The sequence below is a fragment of the Ovis aries genome, chromosome 1 (assembly GCF_016772045.2).
Source record: "Ovis aries strain OAR_USU_Benz2616 breed Rambouillet chromosome 1, ARS-UI_Ramb_v3.0, whole genome shotgun sequence".
Lineage (NCBI taxonomy): Eukaryota > Metazoa > Chordata > Mammalia > Artiodactyla > Bovidae > Ovis > Ovis aries.
The window spans coordinates 97,793,252-97,805,656 of record NC_056054.1 but is presented as its reverse complement, the minus strand read 5'-3'; the positions used below and the strand labels follow the sequence as shown (position 1 = coordinate 97,805,656).

At 42.6% G+C, this 12,405-nt stretch overlaps 1 protein-coding gene across 50 annotated transcripts in view; it reads right to left on the bottom strand.

The window, feature by feature from the left end:
- PDE4DIP (phosphodiesterase 4D interacting protein) overlaps nt 1–12,405 on the bottom strand; it is a 204,784-nt gene that overhangs the window by 36,961 nt on the left and 155,418 nt on the right. For all 50 annotated transcript variants that reach the window (XM_060413545.1, XM_027973777.2, XM_060413529.1 and 47 more), the window contains 2 exons: nt 8,591–8,679; nt 3,064–3,296 (listed from right to left, as the gene is read on the bottom strand). In XM_060413545.1, the coding sequence (XP_060269528.1) occupies nt 3,064–3,296; nt 8,591–8,679 (322 nt within the window). The remainder of the gene's footprint in view (nt 1–3,063; nt 3,297–8,590; nt 8,680–12,405) is intronic.

Sequence of the window (12,405 nt, the reverse complement as noted above, 5' to 3'; positions counted from 1 at the left end):
CAGTCAGGGGCCGGGTCTGGTCTTGGCCTCATTTCCTAGGAGCCCAGTTAAACCGCAACTCAGTCCATCAGAGACTCAGAGACACCCCAGTACATGAAGTGACCTCTAAGACCTATTAAAACATCCCTTATTTTATATACAAAGAATCAAGGCTCAGGAAGAGCAGGAGATTCCCCACACTCCCATAAATACTTGGCAGCATTATCACTAAAAATCTTGGACTCAAGACACACAGTCTACTGGTCTTTACCCATGCTTGCAAACTCATGTTCTAATTTTCAGTGGCCTGTAGAATAAACAAGGATACTTACTGTTAATAAAAAATAAAAAAGGACATTGCCTGGGAGAAATTTATGATTATGTAGACTAGAGTTCTATTAATTATCATCAGTCATTTTTCAACTACTGGATGAGAGACTGGGACCTAGGAACACAGAAGACACAAACACCACTAACCAGAACTGTAGTCAAATGTGCTTATGTTAATTAGTTGCTTTCTATCTGCCTCCTGCGATAGGAGCTCGTCTTCATGAGGGGGAATTCTGTCTGTTCACCCAGTGTCCCCAGAGCCTCCACAGTGCCAGCTGCACATCGAATATTCCTATTCGCTGAGAAGATATAATGGGCTAAACAACTAATTTTCACCAAGATATTCTGGTTGCAGCCTTTCCTCTCACCAAATCCTTTACTAGGATTGGATGAAAGCAATAAAAAGTATGGCTTTAATAAGGCAATTTATTTAAAAAGGCAGTTCACTTCATTGACTTAGTGGAGTCACTGGATGCTTACATGAAATTCTTAAGTGCTATGGTTAGTTCAGTGTCTGCAACTGAGAAGTTTTATAATTCTGCTCTTATCAGCTGCAGACCTGAGGAATACTAACAGCAGAATCCTAGGAGGTGCTTGTTTAAAAAGCTTAAGAGCTAAGGCCTAAGAATCTACATTTTATTTAAATTCCACAGGTGATTCTTAAGGTGTTGACCAGGAGACACAAAGGTAGTAGCTAATTCACAGCCTGAAGGACCAGCAGTTCGCTGGGCCTCTACATTGCATGGCCCAGAATCCTAAAGTTTTGGAATAGATCAGAGCTTGTCTAGAGTGAATTAAGGATGAACATGGTTTAGGACATAGGAATCAGAGAGACCGTGAGAGTTTCCTCAGTGGAGAAAAGGGGAACAGGTATTTTACTAAAACTGAAGTGTAACAGGGAAAGAAAGGGGCACAAGTGTGGTATAAAGAATATTTAATGTTATGTCATAACTTTGTATTTGGGGGGGAAAACCCTTCTCTTTTCACAATACAAACTAACAAAAGCAAGGCTCAACAAAATCTTCCCAAAAGAGAAGAATTACAGAGAATTACGAATTACATAGTCTATCTTCTATGGTATCAGTGGTGCTTCTATATTCAGCTGTGGAATTGAAAGAGATGTACTGTTCTCACCCATGATAGCACAAGAAAGTTTACACATAATGAAGTTTAAATCAAACTTAAGCTCGATGGACGTGAGTCTGAGTGAACTCCGGGAGTTGCTGATGGACAGGGAGGCCTGGCGTGCTGCGATTCATGGGGTCACAAAGAGTCGGACACGACTGAGCGACTGAACTGAACTGAACTGAAGATGAGAAATATGATGATTCAGAGTAAAAGAACCAGAACAAAGGATAATTGCAAGAGAATTTCAAAAAAATGTTTGATAAAGTATATAGGAGAAAAGGCTTAGAATTTAATATTTGGGAGCCAGGGATCTTGCCATGGACTATTATGCAAACTTCAGCAAGTTTGCTAGAACTTTTTAGGTCTGAGGTTCCTTAATGGTAAAAAGGTACATTGTGCTAGATGTCAAAGTACTAGTATTAATGTTATTCTATGACTCAGGGACATTTAAGTGGCATACAATAGGCAGGGAAACTATAGGGTATGGATTAGCAGCTTTCCATCTGCACAGCTGTGTTCTAAACAGCAGGCCATGAGGATTGTGACCCTTATGGATGAATGAGTGAGTGGACTATCCCTATGCTATCAGCATGTTTTCCAAGCTTCTTTTGGGGGTGAGGGGGAAGATTGAAAGCAGAGCCATTCTAGCCAAAGAATAAGTTACTTCCCACTTTCGCAAAGTAAATAAAACAGAAGAGATTATTAAAATTGTTATTCCACAATTTAAGGATTTGTGCTTCTGAGAGAAAGATGAGTGGAGGCTCTGTGTAAACCCTCCTCCTCATGGACTGTTCTGGTTCTGCATACAGCAGTGAAGCGTCTTGGGTAGCAGGAGATTCCTTACACATTCCAGTCAATTCAAAAGAGCAATACCTGTCATACAACTGGGAGATTTCCACTTGTGACAGTCATATGTATAGCAGATAATGGGCATTTTTATATTGAATTAAGACCAGATTTATTTGAATAGGGCTTCCCTGGTGACTCAGAGGGTAAAGCGTCTGCCTACAATGTGGGAGACCTGGGTTCGATCCCTGGGTTGGGAAGATCCCCTGGAGAAGGAAATGGCAACCCACTCCAGTACTCTTGCCTGGAAAATCCCATGGACTGAGAAGCCTGGTAGGCTACAGTCCATGGGGTCACAAACAGTTGGACATGACTGAGTGACTTCACTTTCACTTTATTTGAATAGTTCAAATGGTAATTATTGATAATCACCATTATTCAGGGCTTCCCAGGTGGCTCAGTGGTAAAGAATCCACCTGCCAATGTAGGAGATGCAAGAGACATGGGTTTGATCCCTGGGTCGGGAAGACCTCCTGGAGGAGGAAATGGCCCTCACTCCAGTATTCTTGCCTGGGAAATCCCATGGACAGAGGAGCCTGGTGGGCTGCAGTCCATAGCATCACAGAGTCGGACGTGGAGCGCACACACACACACACACACACACGTATTATCTAGTATTATCAGCTTTTCTAAGAATCTGTAGAACCGTGCATGCATGGAGCCTGGGATGTGGACCAAGAAGCCCCATGGTGGCACGAATTCCTTGGCTGCAGCAGTGTGGTCCCTGGGCTACAGCAGCCTCTCAATCGGCAGGCTCCTCTTCTCTGGGGCATGTCCTACCTGATGTGGGCCACAGAGGAGAATCCTGCTTCCTCGATTTGAGCCTTTAGCTCCTTCAGTTCCCCCTCAGCTTTCCTCTTCTCCTCTAAGTGCCGGTGAATTTCAGCCCTCAGGTGGAGCATTTCCTCCTGAAGACCCCTGTTACTGTCCCCTCCTGTCAGGGAAGGAGGAGCAAGAGAGACATTCTGGGTCTCCACAGCTGCCCGGCTTTTCTCCAACGCCACCTTGATGAGCTGAAAGAAAACCACGGTTTAAAGAAGTTAGTTCACTAAGAGGATCTCTGAGGAACATCAGAGCACAAAGGCAGCCTTTAAAGGGACCAAAAAAGGTAGGTCTCCCTCCTAGAACTTTCCCCACCATAGGGTCCCTGGAGACTGGTTGGGGTGAGAGGACGCACCGCACAAGCAGGGAGAATTTTTGCCATGGGCCACAGGAGGAAATTGCACAGGTGGGTGAGGAAAAACCACAAGCACACAACAAACTGAAAACAAATGCAAACAGGTGAGGTTTAAAGAGGACTGGAGAGTGTGGATGCTCTTGATTCTTCTCTTTCTGGGGGGACAGAGTTCCTTGGGAGCCTTCCCAAGAGACAAAAAGCTTCATCAGTTCCACAACACTCGAGTCCTTGATTGCAAAGATCATGGCTAAGATACCACAGCTCAGAGCCTGAAGCCAGGCCTGTAACTCAGACTCTGACAAGGATGATTATGAGGAAGGATCCGGGCACTTAGGAGTCATAACCAGAGAAATAGGGTATGGGTGGAGCTACAGGTAAGACAAAGAAACTAATTTCATTGGCAGCAGGAGAATCACAGTCTATAGTTGGTGAGAAGTTAAAGTTGAAGCCACCTAGATGGGATGGGATGGGATAGGAGGAGGGTTTGGGGGAGAATGGATCCATGTATATGTATGGCTGAGTCCTTCAGCTGCCCACCTGAAACTATCACAACATTGTTAATTGGGAGGCTGTTGTTACAACAATTGTTCATTGTTACTCCAATATAAAACAGAAAGTTGAATAAATTTTTTTTTAAAAATTAAAGAAAATGAGGCCACCTGTCTAGCAACCACCTTCCCTGTTGGCTAACACTCTGTGCTGATGCTGCCAGCCAAACTCTCTCTACAGATCTAAGCAAGTGAGAAGAAAACAAGCAGAAACAATTTCCCATCACCTTTGGTTTTTGAAGATACTCTTGAAGTTACTCCTTAAAATTTTAATAAAAGCAGACTGTATGGTTTTTTCCTCAAATAACAATTTTTTAACTTTTAAACTTTTTTACTATTTGTCTTAGGCACCTCTCCAGCTTTTTCATCATGCTCGTTAAAGAAACCAAAACCTGAGTATGATAATCTACTTAGTGTATGACCAATCACTTTAGTACATGAATTTCCTGCCCGTCAAATATTAATCTTATATCCCAACGTCATGATGGCTTGTTTTTCCTTTCAGCGGCAGCATTTTGGGGTTTTGCTTAAAGTTGATTTTGACCTCCCAATTTTCCACGTCTCCACACAGCTATTTCTGGGTCATGTTTTATCTCTATAAATATAGTGACTTGTACCTGTCACAAATTCATTCTGGCTACAAAAAACCACTTACAATCATCAACATTATCAAAATATTTATGTGCATCTCCATAAACCATGTAGTGGCCACTTGTTTAGGAATAACTTGTAGAATTAATTATATACTTGATTCCTTCAATTAGATCAGGAATATATTGAACAAAACAGGGCTCAGAGGAGCTTAAATGAATCAGTGATTAATAGATCTGCTTGGCCTGTCTCAAAGCCACTGACTGTTGCTTTGGACCTCGTAACAGCATGCTAAAATCTAGGCTTCAGGTGCGTGGTGGGGTTGATTCATGGCGTGTATGTGTAAAGCGTTTAGTAGCACAGCAGTGGAGGTTGTGAAGAGATGTGCAGGTTCTGCCCTCTTGGCGAAAAAAGGAGAAGCTGCCCACGTGTGCTCATTTCCCAGCACCAATCCCACCTGCAGCTGTAAGCCTGAGATCTGGGAGGCTCCTGAGAATGTCTCTATGGCTCTGCTGCCAGGCTTAGACTGGCGGCCATCCCTGAATGTGCCATGAAGCACTTGGGACAAAATGAAGGAGGAGGACTGGATAAAACCACTTTTGAAAGCTTATGACCTAACCTTTCATTTAAATTATGTGACATTATCTTTCTACATAAACTCTTTGCAACTAACTTACCTAAAATAAACACTGCCATCAGCCTTCAATATGGACACAGTTATTCTTTGCTGTTAATAAAGGGTGCTCAGTTGCTCAGTTGTGTTTGACTCTTTGAGGCCCGAAAGACGGGGGTTCTCTCTTGATGGAATTTTTTTCCAGGCAAGAATACTGGAGCGGGTTGCCATTTCCTACTCCAGGGAAACCTTAAGGGTTTCTTCTGCTTAAAAATGATGTCTAATTTTAATGATGCCATCTATTTTTTAAGTGCCTTCTGGATGTATGTTATCTTTTACTGACTTAAATACACTGGCTTTCTTTAAAAAGGGAAAATAAGACCCATGGAATGTTAATACCAGAATGGACCATATGGTTTATCTGGTCTGATTTCTTACTTTTAAACGAGAAAACAGAGATCTGATTTGTTCCCAGGCTAATCTGACTTTTCAGATTTCAATGTCCAAGGGAGTTTACTTTGGCTGCTTTGTCTTTAAATTTTAAATGTAAATGCCATGAAAAGTGATTCGGGATTAGCATTTTAATCATTTTTTTCTTTATCATCTAGAAAAGCTAATACTTCAATTGTTCTTCCTCAGGCAAAACCCCAGGGTGTCCGTGTATGCAGCAGCGGTACGGACCCTTTAGTTCTATTGTCAGTTTCATCGCATAAATTATTGTTGCTGTTGTTGCTTTTCACTTTTCCTAATTCTTCTGTTCTATTGTTTCCATTTTATAATTCAGCTTTTTGGTGTGCTGGTTTTCCATTTGCCCCACAGAACTCAATGTGCAAACCTGATCTCTTATTTGAATAGAATGGCTTTGTTTTAGCCCTATTGCTCCATACCTCCCACAGTGTATTCAGTTCTCAGACAGCATTAAGGTATTAAAAATGACCTTTTTTCAAGATCATCACTGCCTTTCTCTCCTTTGCATTTGTGACTGTTGATTAATTTTCTCTATTGCAAAAGTTCAAAAGAAGAGAGACAATGATGATTAGTTTCTTTCGCAGGAATTTCCTAGGTATTATAGATCTTACATTTGATTAAGAATGGAATTGTGTGAGAGATGGGGAAATTACCATTATGGCCAGACCTGAAACTTCCTGAGGAGGGTGAGTCCAAAAATAAAGATGGAGCAATATGCTTTGGCCAAAAGGTGGTTCTTGCCTTAAAAGGAACATAAAGTTGGGTGGATATGTTTATAAGGGGAAGTGTGTGTATGCCTGAGGCAGGAAGGGAGCTTGGTGTTGAGAATAAGGTCTGCTCCCAAGGACACAACTAGGAGAAGCTTAGAGCACAACCTTAAGGGACCAGTTCCCTGGAGACAAGCAGATACATTTTTGAGAATCTGGACACAAGACAGTTACGACAAAACAAGCTTTATTTAATTGATAGCAGGAGAACCACGCCCACAACCCTCAGAAAAGTTGCTGTAAGTTTACAATGATTTCACATACCTCCTTCCCAGAACTGAAGATTGACTCTCAAGGAAAGGAGATGCAAAGGAAAACAGTGCTTACCCAAGATATTCTTTCATCCAACAGATAAATACTTGTCTAATTTATTAAGTATCGCCTATGCCAAGTGATTGTAGAAGGAAATGGCAACCCACTCCAGTATTCTTGCCTGGAGAATCCCAGGGACAGAGGAACCTGGAAGGGATCCATGGGGTTGCAAAGAGCTGGACACGACTGAAGCAACTGAACACATGCCAAGGGATAGGGAAGACACTGCAAGGGAAGTACAAATGCCCCAATGGAACAATTTATTCCAGGGTTGGACTGACCTCAAAATGTAGTCTGATCATTTCTCCACACTCAGCTATAGGAAAAAGAAGGTTGAGGAAGAAGTGACTTCATAAACCAGTCTGCCTATAACTGAGAATCAGAGTGGAGAACTCCTACTATCACTCCTACTATAGTTTGGACCACATCTGGCTCTTTCCATATCTGTGGCTCCTGTTCATATATTCTGAAGTTAATAACCATCAGTGTCAGCTTGACCGCTGACATCCCAGACAAGCTCCATGTAAGAGTGGATATTTTCACATCCTGCACACCCTTCTCTCCCACCCAAGGTCCTCAGTGCAATCAGGGAGTGAGAGGTGAGGCGAGGGATTGGCCCAGAGGGGCAACAGAGCACATAATTAAAGGTACAAGCATTGGTTAGGAGGACTCAGCTGTCCAAGCAAAAAGAGAAGTGGAGCTCATGCAGGAACTCAAGGGAGAAGTTAGAGCCAGGTGTGTCTAGAGCAACACAAAGGGGGTCTTGGTAGAAGGTAGAGAAACTGCGTTGAGAATGGGAGGTGTTTCAGACAACTGCTTATGTCCTCAAGAGTCAAAGACTGTGCCCAGTCCTGTGAGGTTTGGGTACTGCTCACGTGGTCTTTCTGTAGGATTATTAGACATGCCTCGTCTTTTTCTCGTGCAGGAGATGAAGAGGCAGACTCATTTCTCCCATAGTTTTCCAACTGCTCCAAGGAAGCTATCCCTGGAAACGCCCAGCTGCTTCTGCAGAACGACAGATACCAATGATCCACTTGCTCCTGAAAAAAATCTACACACCTGGTCCCTTTAGGACACGGATTGCCAAATGTCCCTGGGCAAGGTGAAGACACAGAGGCGTTCCAGTGGATGCTATGGGATCACTCTCGGGGACTGAGGTCCAGGACATTCTACCCTTGAACTCAAGAAAATGCTGGTTACACCTTCACTGCTGGTCAATGAGAACAATGTTTCAGCCTTGAGTACCACGTTCTGAGGTCTGACCAGGGCTTGCTCTTGAAGTGTCATCTGCTGGTCACTGACTCATCATCACTGAGCAGTCAGGTGCCCAACAAAGTTCTCTTTTATGTAGTGAGACTTCCCCAGGATGAGCCTGGTTTGGGAGGCATTCCAGTCCTCTTGTAGTTCCTCAGAGAGCACTCTCCTGAAGCAGGGGCCAGGCCTGCCACCTCCCCAAGTGGCCCTTTGGTAACTGTCTTCTGGGATGTGTTTTGGTTACAAAAGCCCAAGATGGTAAGAGTCCATGGTTTTGTTGTGAGCAAAAATTCTTCTGAAGCTATAGCTATACATGGTACATAGGGGCAAAGGAGGGCAGGGAGCAGGAGCACGAGACACAAGGAGCAAAAAGGGTGGATTGGAAAGAAAAATGGAGTGAGAATGGCAGTTGGAAAGGCGGCTGGGAAGCTTGGGGAGAGCAGGAAAAAGACAGGGCAGTGGTTTATGCACAAAGAGGGCTTCTCATGCCAGGCCCACAACAGCTGCAGGAGACCACCAGTCCCCGAAGGGCTCTGAGCCCTCCACCCCGGAACCCCAGGACCTAGCTCAGACTTACTTGCTGGTGGCTGTTGTGTGCAGCCTCCTCCTCGATACTGTCGGTGAACTCCGTGCTCGCATCCTCCGTGTCATCCCCTGCAGCTGTACCTAGAAGTGGGTCCAGAAGAGAAAGGTGACTGCCTTCGCAGGTGCCTTCCAGACAGCAGCTTAGATTACACTCATTTTGCCATCCACCTCTGATTTCTTCCTTTCCCCACAGAGTGGCCCCCTTGCCAGCAGGGCCGACAGGGAAGGCAACACCAACAGTGTAGAAAAGTCATTCATCACTGATACTTTGTTACCAACACTCCAGCTTAAACCTAAAAAGGTAAACTGGTTTCAACTGCACAGCTGTTAGACTGCCGGACTAAGTGGTTACCCCTCTCACTTATTTCCAGAAACCCTGAATTATTTCCTTCCTGCCACTATGTAATAATTTTCCCTACTGTGACATGGACCCAGTGTGACAACTTTTTCCCACCACTGAGTGCGGAGAGGGTCCCCGATTTCCTTGGGATCAGGGCAGCCCTGCTCCTCCCACGTTTCCCTTGTTGGGATCAGCCACAAGTGGGGTGATTATCTCAATGAGGAACCTTCCTGCAAGGGTCTTGCGTCCTACAGCAGCTGAGGTCTAGTCCAGCTCCGGGGCCGAGAACTGTTCAGCCGTTTCTTCACCCCTTCCTCTTACCTCCCCTCCTTCCATCTCCCTCAAACCGCTGTCCAATGCCAACATCCTGAGCCTGAAGGGTTTCTTGCACCATTTTATCTAAAAGGAATTTAATCCATTTATTCACTCACCAAAAATGAACACAGTCTCCCTGGGACACAAACATCTATGCCCCACACCAAGGGACAAGTAGCTGAAGTTCATGGTCTAGATGTATGTCTAGGGCAGTGCTGACCACCAGAAGTTTTTGCAATTTTATGCCTCTGCTGTTCAGTAGACACTAGTCACATGTGGCTACTGAGCCTGAGGAAATGATTTTTTTTTCAAACATCTAAAAATAAAATATTCTTTTTAAAAATATTATCCTGTTACATCTAAGCCTTTTGAAGAAATTCTGGCTGGCATTGAGAGAATTAGTAGCAATACAAAGAATCACTATTCATAATTTTGTACCTGAAACTATAGATACTGCTTAAAAGAATTTTCATTAAGCATTTTTCTTATAACAGTCCCAATGTTATATCTATCTTTTTAAATGTAATTCAAATAATCACACACATGGCTGATGGCTGCCATTTCAGACAGCACAAATATAGGGTGTTCCTTCTTTTCCACATCTGTAAAAATAAGACTGTTCATCAAATTTTAGATTAAGACCTATTGCTCACATTACTGATTTCTTCTGAAAATGTAGGAATTTATAATGGTTAATTCATCTGGACACCAGAGAAAATGTATCATTGATACTCCTTGGGTCTTACAGAACCTGCACAGGTTAGAGAACCCTGAGATCCAGTTCTGATCCTGGCCTCAGAAACCAACCTGTTACAACTCTTCTGGCCACTGGGTAACCTGAGCCTCAGAGATTAGGCAGCTTGACCACAGTTACATAGCTATAGCTAGCCCTATATAAGAGCCATGCCAAGATGGCAAGTCTCTAGACTTTCAGGCAGAGACCATTCACTGTTCCTTCTGGTGACAAATCAGATATTTGTCTCCTCCTCCAAGAGCAGAGAACCTACTCCTGAGCTCACACACCATGAATGAAAGGCTCTGCATAAATAATGAGCATTCACTACCCTCTACAGGTAAGATGAGCAGGGCCAGCTCACACCTACACTCCATCTCTTGGCATCTGCAAGATTATGCCAGGGTACTGGCAATGGACCCGGCCAATCTCATGAAAAAGTACTAAAAGCATGTTGTCCTAACAGGTTAATTTTATGACTCATTTGCTGATCTTTACCGTGAATGTTATGTTAACTTTGGACCAAGGCAATACCCTATTCAATAAAGCCCTACTCACAAGAAGACACCTTTACCACTCGGCATCTTTAGAGCTCTGTGGCAGACTGTTATACAATAGAGATTTCCAATATTTACTTTTAAACCAGCCCCAGAACCATCTCATTTAGGACACTGGTTGTGTAGAGGTGACTGAACATATTTCCTAAGATGTGGCTGCTTTGGGAACTCATTGAACCCAGGATGCTAATTCACTTGAGGACAACCATGTTGTATTATGCTCACTTTGAACAACACTATTGTTGTTCACTATTCCCTGAACAATAGAGATCAGAACCTTCTTTTTTCTTTTTCTGCAAAGAAAATGAATTGTTCCACTCAGTGACAGACTTAAAAAAACACACTTTTCATATTGTTTCCCTTCTGAGTGTTGAAAATAATAATCCTGTGGTTGAAGAAAGTTCAGCTCTATGAGGTCAGGATCCTCAACCCCACCATACCACACTGGGCTCACATCCTGCGATGATTCCTGTACCGGATTCCAGAAGCAAGGTAAGTGGAGATTAGAAAGGGTGATTGGCACTGGCCTTGAAGGCTTCTGTCTAACCCTTTCTGCCCTCCACTTACCTTTGTCGCCTTTCTGATGCCACATCTGACTTTCTATTAATAATGTTCTCTCTTTAATTCACTCTGGGACAGGATACCATGATTTTGACTTCATCAAGAGTTAAATGGAGATGAAGCAAAAATGCCCATTTCATCCTGACACTCTACTGCATAGGGGTTTTGTTTTCCTTATTTTCTCAGGAGCAGCAGTCTGTGGTACTTCCTTCAGGACAGCCTGAAGGGTAGCTTAGCCTTTACCAATTTGAATGCAAAAAGCTTTTTTGAATGTGTTTGTTTGAGGGGTAAATTAAAAAAAAATATACATAGAAAATATTGAAATAAGTTATCCCACACAAAGTCCTACCTGTAAGTTTACAGTAGACAAGCCTCTGCTGTTACCATTCCTGGTTTTTTAAATGGCAGTAAGAACTTCTCTTTGGCGGAGAATACCCTTTCTAAGTTTTTACAAAGCAACAAAACACTATCCTCAGAACTATACATTTCTAATGTAAAGGTACTATACTTTATACTGAGGAAGTTATTGCTAATGTTTGATAAATATGAAATAAAATGTTCTGCCACCTTTAGAACTACCGAAAGCTAAGAATCTGTTCATTCAAATTTAACTTGCCTCTCGATCTCCAGGGTAAGTTTGACATGTTAGACTGGAAATTTTATTAAAAACTTTTATTTGAGGCTTCAATAACAGTTCTCAAGTTGTGGTTCTCCCAAGTTTCAAGGCTCTGAATCACACATAAGGAGGTGCTACCAAAACTTCCCTCTCTTGAAGCATTATTTTCTATCAACTGTCTGACTCTATAAAGTACATAGAAATAAACTTCTAAAATACAATACTTTAAAAGCTTTGGGCAAAATTTAAGTGGCATGAAAATATAAGGTCTTTTTTATCACAGAGGCAAGAAGTCATACTTTTGTGCTTTTTAAGTTGAAGATGGCCTAATTCTTGAGAATATGGACTCTAGAGCCAGATTGTCCAGGTTAGATTTCTCCTTGCATCATTAGTTATGTGACTTTAGACAAATCCTTTTCATAACTTAGTTCCCTCACTTCTTAGGGTTAATAGTAATATCCACTCCATACACTTTTCAGCTACAAAGGGTTTGGTGCCTTTGAAGTGCTTGAAACAGTGCTTGGCATACACTCAGTATATTCCTTATTATTACTATTTTACAATATTATTGGCAAACTGGTTTATGCACTAAAAAGCAGAGAGTTGAAAAAGGCCATAGAACCTAAATGTACTCAGCAGAACACTCAGTGGTAAAGAATCCACCTGCCAATGCAGGAGACACAGG